This window comes from Balaenoptera borealis (genome assembly GCF_965194805.1).
Source record: "Balaenoptera borealis genome assembly, chromosome: 15".
NCBI lineage: Eukaryota > Metazoa > Chordata > Mammalia > Artiodactyla > Balaenopteridae > Balaenoptera > Balaenoptera borealis.
The window spans coordinates 76,198,979-76,218,919 of NC_138871.1; the positions used below are offsets into that span (position 1 = coordinate 76,198,979).

The following is a 19,941-nucleotide window of genomic DNA, read 5'->3' on the forward strand; positions in this document are numbered from 1 at the left end:
ATGTGGTTTGTAAATGTAAAAAGTTGCTACTGAGGACCTCCAATCTCCCCAGATGTGTCAGAGTTCAATGTTGAGAGAAGGCTCTGAGAGAAGGGCCCAGGCACTGGAGTGGACTTCAGGCCCTTGGGTAGGGCCATGACATTGCCCAAGACATTTGGAGTTTCGCACCGAACCCTAATTCCAGGCTGTACGGTCAGGTTGGCTGGGACGAGGCAGGGCAGAAAGCACAGGTGTTTCGGAACATCCAAGGAGTGCAACGTTGGCTGGTATGCAGAGCCCCGTGACTCTTAGAGGCCAATGAGGCCACATTTTCTGATATGAGGCCAGGAAATCATGTAGGGTCCTCTTTGTTTCTCTCTGCAACTGGCCAACACATGAAGTCCCAGGAACAAACTTAAACTCAAATTGTGAATTTCTAGGTCACACGAGGACACAGATTAATCAGAATATTTACCAAATGCTGTCAACACAAGCTGGAGGGAGCAGGCCTGTCGATGCCAGTGACATTTTGTGGATTTCTTGTAGCATGTTTTGTCCATCCTTTCCTTATTAAACATTCAAATCCTCTTCATGTTCTCTAAAACTAGATGCTGTCGTCTGCTCACCCGCTGAGCACCAGTAATCCAAGACACATGCCTGGAGCCACACTGGGCTGGAGGTCCCCAGGGCCCAGTTTCACCACATCATACACAACAGACACAGATGCACACACCAGGCATGTATCACGCAGATGCTACAAAGCATGCAAAGCCAGAAACCTCCCGTGAGACCCAGTCCCTTAGCCAAAACCCGGGAAGTTTTAAGCTGTCCTTGCAGAGCTGAACTATCCTGGCCCACAACACAAAACACCTGGTTCTCACAAGAGCTTCCTGATGTTAACATGGCAAGTGCCACCCCATATTCTGTATGGAGAAACTGAGGCCCAGCTGACCCAGTCACAGAAGTAGTTTAGTAGTCAGGTTTTTTTTTTTCATTTTTCATGAGGTTTTATTAATATCTCACAGACACATTTTCAGAGATCCTGAACTACCCTAGGCCGTCTTCAGAAGGAAAGAGTAGAAACAAAAAGGCGGAGCCAGTGCAGCACTGGGAGAATCTGCTGACTCCCAAGATAACCGAGAGAGCCTGCCTCATCATGATGGCTCTGCTCTGTAGATGACATGGGTCTTGAGGGGTCAGCAACTGATCTCAAGGCCCTGGAATTTAGTGGCTTGGCCACTGCACTTACGCTGTTTATCATGGTACCTCAGCACAGGGTCCAAGTTCAATCCCAGGCATTCTGGAATCTGTCTTTATGATAGGGAGTCTGATGCCAGGGAAACCTGTATTCCGGCAGTGAGTGGACTCCCCCAGTGATCTCATCCCTCCAGCCGCCTGCGTCCCATCCGTGCGCCGGGCTCCAGGTGAGCGGACTCCCCACAGCCCTCCTCGCCTGCCGGGTCCGCCTCGCATCCTCTGATCCGACTCCACCAGTGGACCGAACCGAACCAGGCTGCCACCTCCTCCAGGCAAGGACCCTGGGTGATTCACGTTATTTGAGTCCACAAGGTAGGACCAAAAAAATTTGTGGATGACAGTGATGCTGGAGATGATCTGTGATATAATTTCCAGCAAATAACCCTCAAGAACCCAGAGGCCATCTTTGTGACTGAGGGTACCAACCCATCATATACTTTCATGTGAGATGAAATGAGATAATGTGAGATACGATATGTACAAATGCTTCATAAATGGTAAGACATCATACAAACAATAATGAATACAGTCTCCCTTGCCCTGATCAGTGATTGGTCCATTTCTAATGACCCTTAGCTTTTGATTGATATTTCCAATACCTGAGCCAGACCCATCTGCCCTGTCCATCTTATCAGGAGTTCAAACTTTTTTTTTTTTTAACTTTGGGTTTTTATTTATTTTATTTTATTTTATGTATTTATTTATGGCTGTGTTGGGTCTTCATTTCTGTGCAAGGGCTCTCTCTAGTTGCGGCAAGTGGGGGTCACTCTTCATCGCGGTGCGCAGGCCTCTCACTATCGCGGCCTCTCCTGTTGCGGAGCACAGGCTCCAGACACGCAGGCTCAGTAATTGTGGCTCACGGGCCTAGTTGCTCCGCGGCATGTGGGATCTTCCCAGACCAGGGCTAGAACCCGTGTCCCCTGCATTTGCAGGCAGATTCTCAACCACTGCGCCACCAGGGAAGCCCAGGAGTTCAAATTTTGATAGGCCATCCGCCAGTTCCTCTGTTTTAGATACCTGCAACCAGTCAGCCTAGCGCTTTTCCGATGCCCAGACAACCTTTATGTGGCACATTGGAGATGGTTCTTGAAGTAGTGGAGAGCCAGCTTGAACTAGACCTGAGCTTTGGTGTTGGTCCAGTATGCGTTGTAGCTCTTCTCCAGGGCTGTCAGCTCTGGGTCCGCCACTGGAGAATGGGGCTGGTGACCTACAGTCACATTTGAGCGGGACCCCACAAGCAGGCTCCCGAGCCCATCAATAAAGAACTCTGAGTGAGCCACTCGCTGTAGGCGGGGGTCAAAGCCAACTCTTTGGAGCCGTTCTATGTGGGCCAGGAAGAAGCTGACAGCACCACTGGTCACCACGCAGCTGAGGAAGCCGTCCAGGGGCCGGAAAGATCCTGACCGCCAGTGGAGACAGCCCCCATTCTCACTGTGCTCCAGGAACAGCTTAAACTGGAACACATTTCCAAGCACACTGAACGCCTACCACGTCCAGTTCCGTCTTCTCTAGGACATCCACCAGCACCTCAATCTTGGTCTTGTTGTTGAAGAGAAAGTCATCGTCCACCCAGAGAACGTATTTGATGGTGACCTAAGATATGGCCAGGTTCCTACCAGCAAACCAACCCTTCCCATAAGGCATGGTGTAATATTCCACGTGGTTGTTATTAATTTTCAGGGGCTCCTTGCTGTCATCAGCCACGATCACGGCCAAGTCTGGGTAATGCTCACGAATGCTCTGGAGCATGGTCATGAGCTTGTGGGGACGGAGGAGAGTTTTGGTGGCAATGCTCACCAGGTCTCTGAGCTTCCTCTCTGGTCCAGGGTCATATAACTTGGGCATAACAGGAAGGCGGATGGTCACTGGAAACTTGGCCACTGAGGACTTGGACTCCAGACTCATCACATCCACCCTGCAGCGCTGGTACTCTGTGCTTGTGTATGTCACATGCTGGAGTATGAAATTCAAAAGCTTCCAGTTACTGGTCGAAGTGGTCAGCTGCTTCTGGCCTCCGCCCTGCACCACTCTGTCTGGGATGTCAGCAAGGGTGTTCAGTGTCCCCAGAGAAGCTGTCAGGGTGACCTCATAGAAGGGAGCATCTGGTCCTTCAAACTGGAGACCTGCACGAAGTCATCCCAAAACCCGCCGCCTCGCACATTCCGGGCTGGTGGAGCTGGGCGGCCACCCCGCCGACTGTCCAGCCGTTGGCACCCTAGTAATCAGTTTAGCAGTCAGTCAAGGTTTAGGTTAAAAGCAAAGAAAGGTTTCTTCCCCTACCCGTAGAGGAAAGGGGCTCTTCCTGGCCTGAGGGAGTGCCAGCAGCCCAGGCCTTGCCTCTGCTCTCTGTCCCAGTTTGGGGACTGGCCACTGCTCACCACTGCCCTTCTTACATACCACCTACTCAGAGTCTGGCAAACCCTAAACTTTGGCGATAAAGACCACATTCTGATGGCCGTGCTATGCTGAAGCTGGCTCGTCCTGCCCCCTGACAGCCTGTTGTTAAATATTCAGGAACCTTGCTAGTCAGGTGTTTAAAGGTTGGTATTATGAAACTGACTGTGGTGGGAATATTTATACCATGGAAATCAGCAAATGCCAAATGCCACACATGGGGGACTTTTTTTTTCCTAGAAAGATAGTTCATCAGCACATCACTGCTCGCCAGAGAGAATCACTCTGACTTCAATAAGACCTCAGGACTGGGACTTCCCTGGTGGCACAGTGGTTAAGAATCCGCCTGCCAGTTCAGGGGATACGGGTTCGAGCCCTGGTCTAGGAAGATCCCACATGCCGCGAAGCAACTAAGCCTGTGAGCCACAATTACTGAGCCTGCGCTCTAGAACCCACGAGCCACAACTATTGAGCCCGCGTGCTGCAACTACTGAAGGCCACGCACCTAGAGCCCATGCTCCACAACAAGAGAAGCCACCGCAATAAGCCCGTGCACTGCAACGAAGAGCAGAGCCCGCTCGCCGTAACTAGAGAAAGCCCGCACGCAGCAACGAAGACCCAACGCAGCCAAAAATAATAAATAAATAAATAGATTTATTTAAAAAAAAAAAGACCTCAGGACTTTGTGAGCAGAGGGGATTTCTCTCAGGATTCATGGTGCATACAACAGAACCTGACTCTGGTAAGCAGATATGGGATTTTGGGGATGGATGTCAGATAGCCTACAGAATCCACAGGAAATCTGGAGAATCAGAATCAGGAAACAGGCTGGAACTGAGCATGGCCAGTCAGGGTCTGCCAGACCAGGCCACCATGCGGCTGGATGCTCGCGTCTCAGTTCTGCTGCCACAGGGCACTGAACCTCAACCCCAAGCACTTCCCCCTCGGCCAGAGAGAATTCTAAATGCACCTGCTCCTTGACATCCCTTGCTCTGGCTCTGAATGGGTGCATTTGATTGGCTGACTTTAAGTCGTATCTGCAACTCCCAGCAGTCAAGGTCATGAAGAACAATTCTCAGGCCTATTCTGCTGCCGTAGCAGGAGGTAGGAAGCTGACAACACTAGCGGATTTGCCAAAGAGAAGAAATACTGAGAATGCCCTCTGCAGAAAGGCTCTCCCGAGCCTGTAGGCTGCTGAGTTGATTGGTCCTAGAGCAACAGAAGAGAGTGAGAGCCTTAAAGGGTCCTACCCTCAAATCTGCTCCCACCCTGACATAAGTTCCTCCCTCCTCTGCCCACCTAGTTGTGATTTTTACAAACAAAATCTTGCTTTTACTGAATAAGATCCCTTTCTGAAATGAAATAGCCTTCCCAGATACATCCAGGGCCTGGGTGGCATATTAGTCACTCACACCTTAGTGTGGATCAGTTTAATCTGACATTTTCCCCTTATCCTCTTCATTCAGCTCAACTAAAAGAGTGGGAGTAATTCTCGATCACATACATTAGTGGAAGAATTAAGCATGGATAATCCAGAACAGGTAATCCAAGAAATATTTCCATGTGGCTCTGGGATATAGCATATGAGTCATTCATTATATAAAGGCATTAGAATTGCCTGTGTAAATTATGAGCACAATGGATGGAGAAAGGGCTGCCATAGTCCATAAGTCCAGGGGTGTCTTTCAGCTTACAGACTGTAAAATCAATGGCACCCCTTGGAGTTGTGCAGTGCACAACCTACACAACTGTATATGGTAGCCCTAGTGGAGGCTGTTCAGGGCTCTCTGAGCAGGAAGGGAAGAAAGCTAAGAAGAAACAACACCAAAGAACACATAGAATTGATCTTATCACTGGGAGAAGATATATTACAAGATTTAATACATAAAATGTAAACATACGCACAGCACATGAACACTTATAATAAAGCATCTTCACACTCATCCAGACCCACCCTAATTCATCTAAAAAGAATCCGAGAAGGACCAAAGGACTTCTCAGTGTTTAACTATGCTTATGAAAACCAAAACGTTAGAGATCTTTTCATCATTCAAGGATGTGCTGGTGGGAGGAGGGAGGGGCTGCTGGTAGACAGGTGGGACGACACTGAGCTGCTCAGAAGCCTGGTCCTCAGGTTGTTGAGTGACGAGGGGCTGAGAGGAGAGAAGCACACAGCCCGCCCTGCTCCCCCGAAGGCATGTTCCTTTATCACATGTGAAAGGAACTTACAGAGTAACAAGTACCCGATGCAGGAAGACTTTGGTCTCTAAGTGATCCCATGTTTGCAGGCTGTTGTTGATTTTACCCAAAGGAAAGGAAACAAATCACCACTTTTCTCTTGGAGGCCATGGTTGCAGCCCTGCCTTGGTTTTCTAGTCATCCCAGCGGACCTGGCGTCCGGAGCAGGAGTCAGAGCTCGGCCAGGTCCAGACTGTACAGCAGACCTCGGGAGACAAGTGGGCCCATCAGCCTCGGACCTGGGCACGCTGTCCCCTGAGCTCTCTGGTTCAACTGAAATCAAGCTGGACTTGGGCCGCCAAGTCCAGAAAACAAGGCCTTAGCTTGTGGTTAGGAGGCCTGGGCGCTAATCCTGCTGCCACCCAACTCGCGGGGTGGGCTAAGAAAGCCCCTTCCCTTCCTGGGCCCCGGACGGAGGCTACTGGGGCTCTTCCTCGTTCCCGCCGTGGCTGCTGAAGTGCTCAGGCTGCTCTGGAGACCTCTGTCTGATCCATAACTGCGCACACCACACGGTGCTGACCTCAAGCACATACATGGAGCTGGGTGTCCCCTTGGGCCTCCTCCTTTTGCCACCTCCCAAAGACCCATTCTCTCAGAGTCAGTCCAGGCTCCCGGTAGCCTGCCACCCCAGGAAGGACCTCACAAGGATTAAACGTGAAAAACAAAAGCAGATGAAGGAAACTCAGGGAAATATATTTTATAATCCATCAGGGGGAAATGCCTTTTTAGGCATGTCACAAAACCTCAATATCCATAAAATATGAGATCGACAATTTTGACTAGATTTCCATATTAAGAAGACGAACACCAAACAGCAAAAGCAAAGATAAATGAAAACCTAGAAGAAAACATTTGGAACTTATATCACAGGTAAAAGATTAATTTCCCTTGAGACTTAAAAAGCTCCTTTAGAGTTTGAGAGATCTAATAACTAGTATCCCTTTTCCCACCAAAATTCCAAACCAACTTGTAATAGACACAGGAATAGGTAAATGAGGACCCCAAAACCAGCTTTATTACTCACAGAGTTTTGAAGAACATAATTTAGGTATGCAAACAATGGGCCTCCTAATACCAGACCCTGGGATGAAGCAGATCTGCCCCCAGATCACAGGCAACTGTGGAAACTTGCAGGCCTCACCTGGCAAGGGCAGGGCCTCTGTTGCTAAGTTGACTGCAGAGCCAAGGGCCACCAGGAGCACCTGTGTTCTGCAGGCAGGCAGATCCCAAAGGGCAGGGAGAGAGAGGCAAGGCCTGTTCACTTCCTCCTCCCAAACTTACCAATCAGATAATTTACTTCTCTCCCCCACAGCTGAAGTGAGTGAGGGGGGTGGGGGTCAGAAAGAGGACAAGATTTACATTTACTGATGTCCTTTCACTTGGAAATATAAAGCATGGAGAAGGGAAATCCTCCCCCGCTTCCAATAAATTCAAATAAGTCAGTAGAAGAAGAGCAATAGTACAAAAGAAAAATGAGAGGAGATATGAACAGACCATGCATGGAAAAGGAAATTCAGATACACGTACAAACATATGTGAAAGATGCAAAACCTCACTCACAATATAAAAATCCAAATTACAACTACCATGAAATATCACTCTGTACTTATCAAACTGGCAAAAGTCAAAAAATTTGTCACCACGTTGTATTGGTACAAATGTGGGGAATCAACATCCTCAGACATTGCTGGGGCGATGGCAAAGCTTTTATGGAGGACAGTTAGGCAATAGGAATCAAAATTCGAAAGGCAATTACCTTTGACCCAGCAAATGCACTTCTAGGTATTTATCCTACAGATTTGAGATACGTGATATTCATGGCAGTATTGTTTTTGTAAATGCAAAAGATTGAAACCAACCGAAATGTACATCGATAGAGGACTAATAAAATAAATCAAAGTACATCAATGCAATATAATAATATAGAGCTATAAATATATTTAGGTAGTTCTGTATGTCCTAATATGAAATGACTTCCAAGGAAAGTAATATGAAATAAAGATACAAAAAATTTTTTGTACAGAATGCTACCATGTCCTTAAAGAAAATAATATATGTGCTTAGATATGCACAGACTCCTTCTAGAAGTTCACATAAGAAACTGGTTCCTTTAGACAAACTGGGAGATGGGGGATAAGGTGAGTAGGAGACCCACTTTTCACTGCATCATTGTATGATGATAAGGGCCCATAGGATGAGTAAGGTAGACTATCTATCTTTTCCTACTTAATGTGAATTTTCTTTAATGGATGACTTTCACCTAGTGGGGAGCTGCTGTCATGATGTGGTAGGTTTGGAAAGAGGCTGCTTTTGGAGCTGAGGCTCTTGAAGGGAGGTGATGGGCCTTGTGGGCCCTCAAGATAGTGGGTTTCGAATAGCCAGAGGCCAAAACAAACACACACAGAAGAGCTAAGTGTAAAAGAGGGATCGGAGATGAGGACAAACCTCATGAACTAAAAGGCTGGGTCTGCTAAATTCTTACGGTAGAGGCAGACATGTCTGAGGACAGGAAAATGCATGCCCTGCTGTTCAGAGCACCTGCTTCAGAGCTGCGAATGAAGACAAAGGACCTTTAAGCCACAGCCTCCTGACTGTTTGCTCCCCAGCCACTGTGGCAGCTGTTGAAATAGCCCTTCCATCCCACTAGAATCTGGAGATAAACATCCTGTGAGGAAACCACAGCAAAGAGAAATTGTTCACTGTGGGCCATTCATCAGTGGGAAGCCTCTGTCACAGAACTCCACTCCTGGAGCTAAAGACTGCCCCCAAAGGGCAGGCATCACAATGCACGGCCCCCGTCAGGAGCAGGAATATCCAACACTGCCAAGGGATCAGTGCTGCTGCTGAAGAAGCCACACAGCATGCACTGCCCACAAGGCCAGACTGTACAGCTGCGAACCGGGGGTGCATCCATGAGGGTATGTGTGACTGTTGACTTTACATGTCAACTTGACTGGGCCACAGTGTACCTGATATTTGGCCAGACGTCATTCTGGGTGTGTCTGTGAGGGTGTCTCTGGATGAGATTAACATTTGAATCAGTAAACTGAGTAAAGCAGACTGCCCTCCCTAACGTAGGTGGGCCTCATCCAATCAGTTGAAGGCCTGAATAGAACAGGAAGGCTGACCTTTTCTTAGGGAAGAGGGCACTCCTCCTGCCCCTCTGTTTGAACTGGGACATTGGTCTTTTCCAGTCTTCAGACTAGGACTGAAATATTGGCGCACGCAAGTGTCTGTTCTGGGCAGTCACTGCTTCAAACTCTTCTGGCTTCTGTCATTTCCACCACACGCACGGGTGCAGCAGCAGGAGAAGAGGGAATGTGGTTGACCGCTACAATGGTGCACTCTGAGAATGCCTTCACTGACTTCAAACCTCATCTCCCTTACCGGAGACCCTTACACCCATGAATGCTCTGTCCTAATCTGTCCAATTAACCTTCCTAATAGACCATAAGTTATAAACCCTAGGGTCTACAGGGACCTGGCTGGTAACAAAAATGTCTGAAATGTGAGTGGTGGAGACTGTGACAAGGTGGAGAGCGGGTACCCCATCAAGCACATCAAGCACATGCAAATTCTAATTTTTATTAAACAACATGCTGTCAACACAAAACACACCACTGTGTAACCTTTGTGGGCTACAAGCTCCCCATGGCTAGTTACAATGAAAACTAAAGTTTCAGATAAAAATAATGACAAACAATAGCATTGCAATTAACAACCAGGAACTTCTCTAAGATAGAGTGTGAAATAAAAATCCTTACAACAATCGCATGAGGGAGGCGCTACTATTATTTATTTTACAGGTGAGAAAACTGAGGCACAGAGAGGTTAAGTAGCTTATCTAAAATCACACAGTTAGTAGTATTAGAGTCAGAACTTGAACTTAAGTATTCTGTCTGCAAAGCCATTGAAATTGGGCTTGTTGTGAATTCAAAAGCTACAAGAGAACTGGACTCTGTTACACAGGGGCATGATTATTGACGTGTCTGGCTGTATTCCTACAAAGTGCCCTGGAATCCTGAGCATACATCCAGGGATTTCCAATCCCTATAGAGAACCAATCCCTGTCAAGAAATTCCCTCTTTTATCAATGGGGTTTGCTTGGTGGATTAGCTGGATAATTGACTCTGTTCTCTACTTTCTTCAGTGTAGATGGACACAGTGACCAGTAAAAGCCAATGTCTTTCTGACTTAAAAGCCAAGGCTTTGCTGTGGTAGGATGCTCACGTTGTGGAGGGCATTCTCCACACAGCTTTGTGACCTTGAGCAAGTCCCCAAGTCACGAGGGCTTTCACCTGTGAGCAGATCAGGCTGGAGGAGATGTTCTCTTAGGTTCACCTGGGCCCATGAGACAAAGTTAAAAGTAGGGTTTTAGGGCTTGGCTTAGTCAGCTCAGGCTGTTATAACAAAATACTATAAACTGGGTGGCTTAAACAACAAACATTTCTCACAGTTCTGGAGGCTGGGAAGTTCAAGATCAAAGTGCCAACAGATTCAGTGTCTGGGGAGGGCCCTCTTTCTGATTTGCAGACAGCCACATTCTTGCTGAGTCCTCCCATGGCAGACAGGGCTCTGGTCTCTTCTTCTTCTTGTAAGGGCACTAATCCATCATGGGGGCTCCACCCACATGACCTCATCTAAACCTAACTATCCCCCAACTACAAATACTATCACATTGGCGATTAGGGCTTCACTTCATGAATTTGGAGGGGTGGGGACACACACATTCAGTCCATAGCAGGGCTGACAGCTGAGTATAGTTGCTGAAAACACACCTTGAAAGACTGTACCATGCTTATCACACAACTTCATGGCAGCCTTCCCTGGCCTTCCTTTCTGTCTGACCACCTGCTTGCTAGCTAACAGCATGTACTATAACTCTGGGGAACCTCAGTCCTATCTTCCAAGTCTCCATTCCCAGACCACTGCATAATCTGGGCCTTCACACCCGTTCTTCAGCCCTCACCCAGTGAGGGCTTTGAGCACAAGCCAGAGGGTAACTAGAAACCCCTTTACTCTTGTGGTTCCCAGATTCACCCCCTGAGGACCTGCATGTTCGAATTTTGTTGTTGTATTCATTTGCAAAAAGCCAAATAAAGAACTTGCACCTGAAAAACATTGAACCTTATATGGTACTTGGAGTTCCAGGATGTAAAACTAGAGGTTAATCGTATACTCCTGCACAGGGGAGAGAGCCGAGGAACTAGAGAAGTAGCTTTCCAAAGCACACAGCTGGCCCTGGATATCTTCCCAGCTCTGCTGGAGAAGGAAGGGTAGGTCGCTCCCCAAGGGCCAGGCAGCCAACGCCTCCCCAGGCAAGGTGGCCAGCCAGAAGAATCGCATAGTCCAAGGTCTCTGGCAATCCTGAGGTCCGGCATGCAGGTCGGGCAGGATGCTGCTGCTACAGCCTGGAGCCACTGCCCACCACCAGCTGGTGGTGGCACTTCAGGCCTCTCCAAAGGGCACGGCTTGTGGCTCTCATGACCATACAAATAGCCAAAAGAGCTGTTTAAGTGATCAGTTATCTAAGTATCTATTAATGCTCAACAAGCCACCCCAACCCAATGGCATTAAACAACGATCCCTTATTATTATTATTTCTCATGGGTCGAGGAGTTGAATGGGCTCCGCTAGACGGTTCTCATCCAGGTCCCTCATGCCGTTGTGGGCAGGCAGTGGCTGGGGCAGGAGAAGTCTCTGAGGCTTCCTCCCTTAAGGGAGGAAACTGGGACCTCAGCTGAACACCCCCAGCGCAGCCTTTCCACGTGGCCTGGGCTCCCTTACTTTAGTCTTCATTAAGCTTCTGCTCTGCGATGGGAGATACTGGGAACAAGGAGGTTTAGACCATGGTATCCCCCCTCCATAAATTCAGTCTCACTTGGGAGATGGCACCAAAAAAAAAAAAAAAAAATCAAGAAAACTAAAGAGCCACAGGAGGTAGCAATGAAGCAGGCAGTGTGGGCAAGGAGGGTGAGATGAGTCGATTTCAGCCTAGAGGAGGAGTGACCCGTCGAGGGAATATGCTGGGAGTGGGTCATAAACTTACACCGTCGGCACTATCTTCGGAGCTGCCATTCTTCCCATTGCTGTTAGCAAGTCTGTTTATTTTGCCTGTGTTTCTTTTGCTCTGTGTTGCTGTCAAACTGGAGTGAGTAGAGCAGGTGATGAAAGTAGTGTTTGGCCCACCATGTAGGAATGGAGGGGAAAGATCTAGGATGCACTAACTCCTGCCCAACTTTAAGCATTTATTCTTCTCATGGAAGGTTGAGGTCACCCACCTGAGAGAAGCAGAGCAGTGCAGAGCTGGTATGTGGGATGCAGGGATTAGAGCTAACATAGGAGGCCCTGTCTGAGGCATCTGGGGGCTGAAACAGCCCAAGGGGTGTCCAAGTCAAATCCTAGGACAGTATGCAGTGTCACCCATCTTGGTAAACAAAGCTCGTATGATGAGCCCAAAGTGTACGGGCTGGCCCGAGAGTGAGAAGCAGCCAAAGGCCAGAGATGGTTGAAACTGTAATCAAACAAGGGCTTCATCACGAGCAAGGGGAGCAGGGTATGGAGTGCCTGGTTTTGCCTTTACTGAACTTAAGCCACGTGGTGTTTGGGTGAGTCAGACTGTATGCCAAACAACCTAATCTCTGCTTAAATAATAGCAATGATGGTCAAGACTGAGTGCCTACCACGTGGCAGGCACTCTGCTAAGCACTTCCTGTGCAAATCTCCTTTAATCCTCTTAACAACCCTGTGAGGGGTTATTATCCCTGTTTTACAGATGAGAAAACTGAGGCTCAGAGAGGGGAAAGTATTTGTTCATGATCAACTGTTAACTCTGACCCTTGGCAGTCAGACTCTGCCCCAAAAGGAGCTTTCACTGGGGCCACCACGCAATGCGCACAATGCACCTGTGATGGTGGTGGGTTTTTTCCTTTTATTCCCAATGAGAAAAATGGAAAATAAGAGACTTGCCTGAGGTCCAACAAAGCAGGTAAGTGGCAGAATAGGGACCTGAGCCCATTCTAATTCCCCAATCCAAGCTCTCTCCACTACTCCAAAGGCTCTTATTTGTGGGGTGTCCTCCCCTGCAGACTCGAATGGCCTGGTACAAAGTTAAGGAGGAAAAGAATGCAAAACAGAGCTCCTCATAGCCCCAGCCGGGGGAAGAAAGCAGATCGTTAACGGAGGTGAAGGGCAGGGCAGGGAGCAATGCTAACCATATGCCATCTCCCATTTTTCACTTAAAAAAAGAAAATCACCTTGTCATTTTTTTAAATTACCTGTCCTGAAGGGGGAAAGGAGCAGGTACTCCAAAGGGCTAGGCACCTGCTTTCCTCACCGTCTGCTTCCAATCTGTTATCTGGCCTGGTGCATGTCTCCTGTTCCCGGGATGTTTTAAGGGGCCTTCCTAGCTGGGTCCAAAGAAAACATTCATTTTGATTACAGAAAAGAGGCGCATCTGCTAGCCTGGATTTGTGGGAGAGCCCATAATCCCTGCATTTTACCTCCTATTAGCCTTCTTCTCCAGGAAAGAAATGTCCTACTCTTTAAAGTCGAGGCCATAAAACTGTGACAGCTCGCTTGCAAACAGAGCTGATTCTGGAACATGAAACAGCCCTTCAGATAAAATATACAACTCAGGTGTGGGAGTGAGAGGGCTGAGGCTTTAAAACTGAATCAGCTGTTAGTTACATTTTGTTTTATGGCTCTATCTGGGCAGTTCCCTACTGTAGAGCATCACCAGTTCCAACATTTTGGACATATTTCCCATTAGCCCTTTATTTGAAATTTTATGCTTCCCCTCATAAAAACCTTCAGCAGATTAATGTGCTTGGGATGTTTATTTATAAGTACAGCTGGTCTCCCTTCAAGTTGCTTTTATTGTCGAGGTGCCTGAGTGTGCCCTTTGTGTAGCAGCAGAAGGGTGGGACTGCATCCCAGCAACTAGCATTATCGCAGAGATGAGGAGACACGTGGCGGGGCTGGGGTCGGGGGTGATGGAGGACACCAGGCGGGCCTTTGAGGTCTGCCATGCAGCGAGGCACTTGGGAGCCTTCTTTGGCCTGGCTGCCATTATATGCATTGGGAACGGGCTATGTGTGGATGGAGGTACAGATGGAAACTGAGACAGCCATCCTTATCTCCCAGAGGGACCTATCCTGTGGACCCTTCCCTTCAAGACATCAGGACTGGCTTGACTTTGTTCAAGTAGGAGCTATTCACCCTTGAGCTGAAGAAGAAGATCAAGTACTGACCAAGATTGCCAGTATTACTCTAATCTTGGATGAACAATCATCACTTCTTTTACAAGATACATGATAATCAAATGTCTCGTAAATTTCTAAATTTGTACCATTCTTTCCTCCTTCCTCCTGCTTCATTATTTTTGCACTAAACGTGAGCAAGATCGTTATTTTTTAAAAGGTCAGGTCTTTAATCAGGTTTTTTTTGGTGTGTGTGTAATTTTATTAAGGACCACCAGATTGTATGGTCTTTTGCACATTTGGCTTCTTAGGTCTTATGCATCATAGGAACACTCTTAGCAACATCAGGGATGAGTATTCCCCCAGCTTCTGCTGTCTTTCCCCAGAACTGGAGGCAACCATTAGAAAGTTCTGCCTTCTGTTGGTGTCAGATCTGCCTCTCTACACAACTGCCGTCTTGCAAGTCCTACCCCTGTCCTCTGGGCCACACAGCCTATTTCCTCTCCTTCTTCCCTTTGAGAGATTTAAGGACCATGCTTAGTCCCCCCAAATCATATTTTTCCCACGCAATATGTCCTGTGCTCTCCCATGCTCTGAGTGAGAATCCAAACGACTGTTGGCCAAGTTAAGTCTTTTCCATCTTCCTGCGACTAATGGGTTCTTCTGCCAGCAAGACCACTAAGCCCTTGCCACACATGCCAGCCATTATGCAGTTATGTACTCTTGGCAAAGACTGTCTCTGAACTCCTGCTTCTGGGCTACAGAGAGAAATATTTTTTATCAGTCAGATGCCTTTTGATTACCCAGGAATTATAAGAGGCAGCAGACACTGAAACCAAAGAAAGAAGGAAAAAACTTTATACCAAATGGCTAGAGACTGATATTTGTCTTGCCCTTGCTCCCAGAAATGTTTGGTGATGTCCAATAGTGCAAGAAAATGCAGTCCAAGTATCAGATAATAAAAGTCATTCATGTGGTCTTTGGAGAGACAAATGCCCCATCCCCTGCCAAACTCCCTATGAACCCCTCACCTCCTTGCTGTGTAATTGGTTCTCAAAGGCCCTCTGAGTGTCAGGAAACCCTTGCCCACCCTCCACATCTCAGAGGCCAAAGGAAGCCGGGGTAAAAGCGACTGTGGTCAAGGCCTCAGGTCATTTAAGGGAAAAGATGAACAGTTGTTGGCATAAATAATCTCTTTGAAATACTAATGATTTTAACAAAGATGTAGCCCTGGGACCTAAAACTTTCCATTACACCCATGGCAAGACAGAAGGCCCTGGGACATTGGGAAGAGCAGAGACCCATCCACCAAGCATCTGGGGCCTGGATCACACCATACTTTGGGCACTTGCTGGGCAAAGTCAGTGTGACCCTCCTAATAAGGTGTCCCGATCACACATGACCTCACTTCCATCAACCCCATCTACCTGGTTAAGCTCCTGGGTCTAAGTCCTTTTTTCCCCAAAACTGGTCAAGCTTACAGTTTACAGTTCCTTAGGAGAGAGAAGACCTTCTATAGGAAAAGTCTGGAAGCAAAGCTGGGCTATTTCCCGTGCTGGCCTTCACCCTGTCAGGCGCTCCTGGCAAAGACCAAGGATACTCTGGACTACCGGAGGGTGAGGGCTCTGACTTGGGATGACCAGGGAAGACTCCCTAAAGAAGAGGCCTGGGGAGGGAGGGAGGTGGAAGAGGCAGCGCTTGAGGAATGGGAATGGGGCGGGGGGACCCTACTTGTCAGTCAGCAGTGTACTTGCGCAGGGATAAATGGACACATTCACTGTATAAAACTGACTCAGAAAAAGACTTGGTACATGTGAGCATCTGTGCTTTCCACGGCTAGGCTAATCACAGCGCAGAACTCCAGTGCTTAAGAAACACTTCTGGCCCCTCGGAAGGGCTGGAGTCTGTCTTGATCTCTCCCGCCATACACCAGGGCTCACCCCTGCCCCGCAGCACTGCCCAGGACCCTTAGAATGCTGGGCTTTGACTTCAGGGGAAGTGAATCCTAGGAGGCGCCTTCTTCCAGCTGAGACAACCCAAGGACTGGGTTCTTTCCTTATAAGAAGCAACGGAGGGAATTCCCTGGCAGTCCAGTGGTTAGGACACCTTGCGCTTTCCCGAGGGCCTGGGTTCAATCCCTGGTCAGGGAACTAAGATCCCACAAACCGTACAGCGCGGCCGAAGAAGAAGAAGAAGAAGGGGAAAAAGCAGCAGCAACAGAACTATAATCCTGGCTCTTGGACTCCGGAAATTGCAGCTCTGGTGCTCTGGAGCCCTAGGTGGCCTCCACCAAAGTCAAATGATTCAGCCAACTCCCAGGGAGAGGGGGAGGAACGCAGGGAAGGACGCGCAGAGGACTCATCAACCACTGGCCTTGCAAAGACAAAGCTTCCTTCCAGAATTGCTTCCAACTGGAGCTGAATGTGCATTTCATAGACAACTTGAATGTAAGGGACTTTGGTTGTTCTCTACTGCCGAGCAGGACAGACCTTTACAGACCATCAGATTCTTCTGCTGCCACTGAACAGGGCAGAAGCCCAGTCAAACCTCCCAAATAAATAAGAGCCTTTCCCAAAGCTGGGACTCATAGAACAAGAGGTGGCTTCCACAAAATGTCCCAGCGTTCCCATCCTCTCCCAGGCCTCAAAGCCTGCCTCATTCAGTCAAAATGTCTCATACACACACACACACACACACACGCACATAGGAAAGCATATCCAGCCCAGTGTGTCTTAAGAGTATTGCTACTCCCCAACTTACTTTGCAGGATTTCATTCACTTGCCAAGTACGGCTACTTGACGCATCCTATTTATGAAGAAACTGTTAATTGAAACAGAGCCAGCCGCCCTCCCACAAAAGACTCTGTAGCCAATACAGCGTGAGTAATACTATGAGCATATGTGTAGGCATGTGTGAGCGTGGGTATGGGGGGCACCGGGCAACTTGGCTCCAAACAAATCTTGGGATTGTGTACATCCTGCATGACACACCCACGCCAAATTCTAGGGCTCCCACAACCTCCCAGAGGGTGTGGGCAACAGGCTGGTGGCACAAGGCCAGGAAGCAGGGGAGAGAGGAAAGTATCTCCCTGGGGTCTGGCAAGAGTGGCTGCAGCCCCTGGAAGTGGCCCCCGCTAATGCTTTGGGGGTTCAGGATCCTGCCCATCTTGTTATCTCTCTCCTCCAGGGAGGGGCAACGAGCAGCTCTGGACTCTTGTGTCCCATGCAAGACAGCCTCCTCACCCCTGATTCAGGTTCCCCCCACCATGGGCCCCCAGGTCTGTCCTCATGACCTCTCTGTAGCCAGGCCATTCCTGTTCTGATTTTGTGTAGTCAGCTTTTTAAAAATAGGTTGTTTCACAGTTCCCAAAGCCAGAGGTGTTTTCTTTCCTTGTTTTTATCAAAAAAAGTAAAAAGCACCCATAGTATCATCCCTTCAACTTGTGTAGACCATTATATTTATCATTCCATCCCATCTGGCTAGATTTTTTTGAGATTATCTCTAAACTATATATAACAACTAATGGAATATGGGAGAAAGTGTTAGTCTCATAAAACAGTGGGGAGAAGTAAATGAGATCATGAATGAGAAGAGCTTTGTAAATGACCTGGTGCAGGGCATGCTGAAATGAACATGATTATTCCCACCAGGTCCCTGCCATCTGGACCACCATGGGCACTCTTTCCTACCACGAGGGTCTCCTGCCCGGACTTCAAATCCTGCCTACTGGAGGTTGACGAGAGAAGGTACCCTCGGGTCCTTCGAAGCCTTGGGAAAGTCACTGCACCTCACTGGGGCTGATCAATGGAGGGACTCCAGAGTTGTCAAAAGACAACAACTCTGAGTTGCCATCCAGCCTGATGTCCTACAAATCATTGGTCCAGATTTGCGCATCAATGCCCTGGGGAGGACAAGGGCTCCTGCAGGTTCTCAGGCCTAGCTGATCAGATCTTTCACATGCGTGCGACCAGATGCAGATGGGGCGTATAATATTCACACAAGTGAAAACAGTCACCTTCCTTGCAGGTTCTGGGCTGCAAAAGGTGAAGGGAACTCATGAATTCTCTAGTTCATGTTTCACTTTAGATTAGAAGAAAAACCACAGAAAAATAAACCGTGTCAATCAGCCCCGCTGTGTAAACAAGTGATTGATGATAACTCATGAGACAGTTTGCATTTCTTTATGGAGTGGCCGGCGACAAAGACCCCCAAACAAACCTTCTCTTTTACGGTTATTTGGAAAAGGAGCAAGGGAAGCATTGGTTTTACCTCTGGGAGCTGCTACAACCAGTCCTTCGCTCCCCGGACAGCCTTTCTGAGCATCAAGCCTGTGGCTTTTCTACTGTGTGGTCACCAGCAGCCTGCCATGGGTTGCGGTGAGGCCTTGTGAGCACTGCTCCCCAAGGCCCCCACCCTCAGGGGCAGGACTGGGATCTCCTCCTTAGGAGAGAGATCCTAAGGTGCCTGCTCGTTCACAAGGCACCTTTGTGCAAATTAGAAAAAGCCGGCCCCCATCTTTCAGATGCAGTTCTGGCTTGGCAGACAGACAGAGCCTTTGCAAATTAGAAAAAGGTGCCCCTACCTCCAGATCAGTGGTCTGCAAACTTTTTCTATCAAGGGCCAGATAGTAAATATTTTAGGCTTTGTGGGCTAGAAGGTCTCCATTGTCACACAAAAGCAGCCATAGACAGCACATTGACAAATAAGTGTAGCTGTGTTCCAAAATGTTTTTATTTTTAAAAACAGGCAGTGGACCTGATTTGACCCACGGGCTATTGTTTCCCAGCCCCTGCTCCAGGTGGATGCAGCCAAGCACCAGGGCTTGGTAAATGGGACACAGGCTAAAACTTGCCCACTGCTCATCCCTTTGACTAGGTACTCTTGTGCAAAAACTACACAATCCTACCTGGTGGCTCTTCTCTGAATCCCCAAGGTGCTGGGAACCTAAGGTGACACACTTCTTAGACCTGGAATGAACCACCCCAGTGAGTCTTAGCAACCTTAATCCCCAACTCTCTCCTGCTCTTACTGCCTCCAGATCTTCTTGCCAATCAGAATGCCAATTCCCTGCAGACCCAAAGCCTCTTCCTCATTCCACTGAGTAGCCCCAAGCCAGTGAACTGCACTGGGCCTGGATTTTAAAACCACACTTCTATTTACTTGAAGAGATAAAGACAAGGTCTATGAAGACAGGAAATCCAGCAGAGCCAAATCTCAAGGATTCTCACATGAGCAAAGCTGTCTCTCTCCTGAGACCTCTGCTTTGGCAAAATACCAATTAACCAACGAATAATTGGTTGGAGTGGAAGATTAAGACAGCTGGCAGAAACAAGTTATTTCTGGACATTTTCCAGTTATTTTTCCAACCACTCTTCCAATTATAATTAGAATATAGCTGTGGCTTCATGTAAACACTAGACAGTCCACAACCTTGCAATACAAGCAAAGTCTACAGAAAATCCACTTCTTACAGCGCCAAAGAGCAGCCGTGACAGTGGTTCCCAGGAACACTGGTCTGACTTTAAGTGGAATACTCCATTATATTACTCACCCTTCATCTGACCTTCATAAATATCAAAACCTACCACCCCGCATCCTGACATTTAATCCTTTCCTGTCATCTAATGAGGCCACATTTGGTTAGAAGGTCACTTGTCATTTACAACGCTGAGAGAGACTTATCATTTTAATGAAGCTCCTAATTCAGAGAGTAATGAAACTGTGGACAAGATTACAACACGTGCTGGCCGGGAGACAATGGAGGACTCGGACTTAGCCAGGCCTTTGTGAAATCACACCGAAAGAATGAAAAACAACCGAGGAAGGCTGGCATTCCTGCGTAAGCTGCAGAGTCTGGCCGATGTCACTCTA

General features: G+C 48.0%; 1 protein-coding gene across 1 annotated transcript in view; it reads right to left on the minus strand.

Annotated features, from left to right (window-relative positions):
- Positions 1-506: 506 nt before the first annotated feature.
- Positions 507-19,941, minus strand: part of LOC309612089 (beta-1,4 N-acetylgalactosaminyltransferase 2-like) — a gene marked incomplete at its 5' end in the record, with an annotated part of 28,274 nt that continues 8,839 nt past the window's right edge. Inside the window, 4 exon segments of the mRNA XM_082357369.1 lie at positions 507-2,717; positions 2,719-2,829; positions 2,833-3,359; positions 4,781-4,839. Of these exon segments, the coding sequence (XP_082213495.1) occupies positions 2,349-2,717; positions 2,719-2,829; positions 2,833-3,359; positions 4,781-4,839 (1,066 nt within the window). The 3' untranslated portion in view covers positions 507-2,348.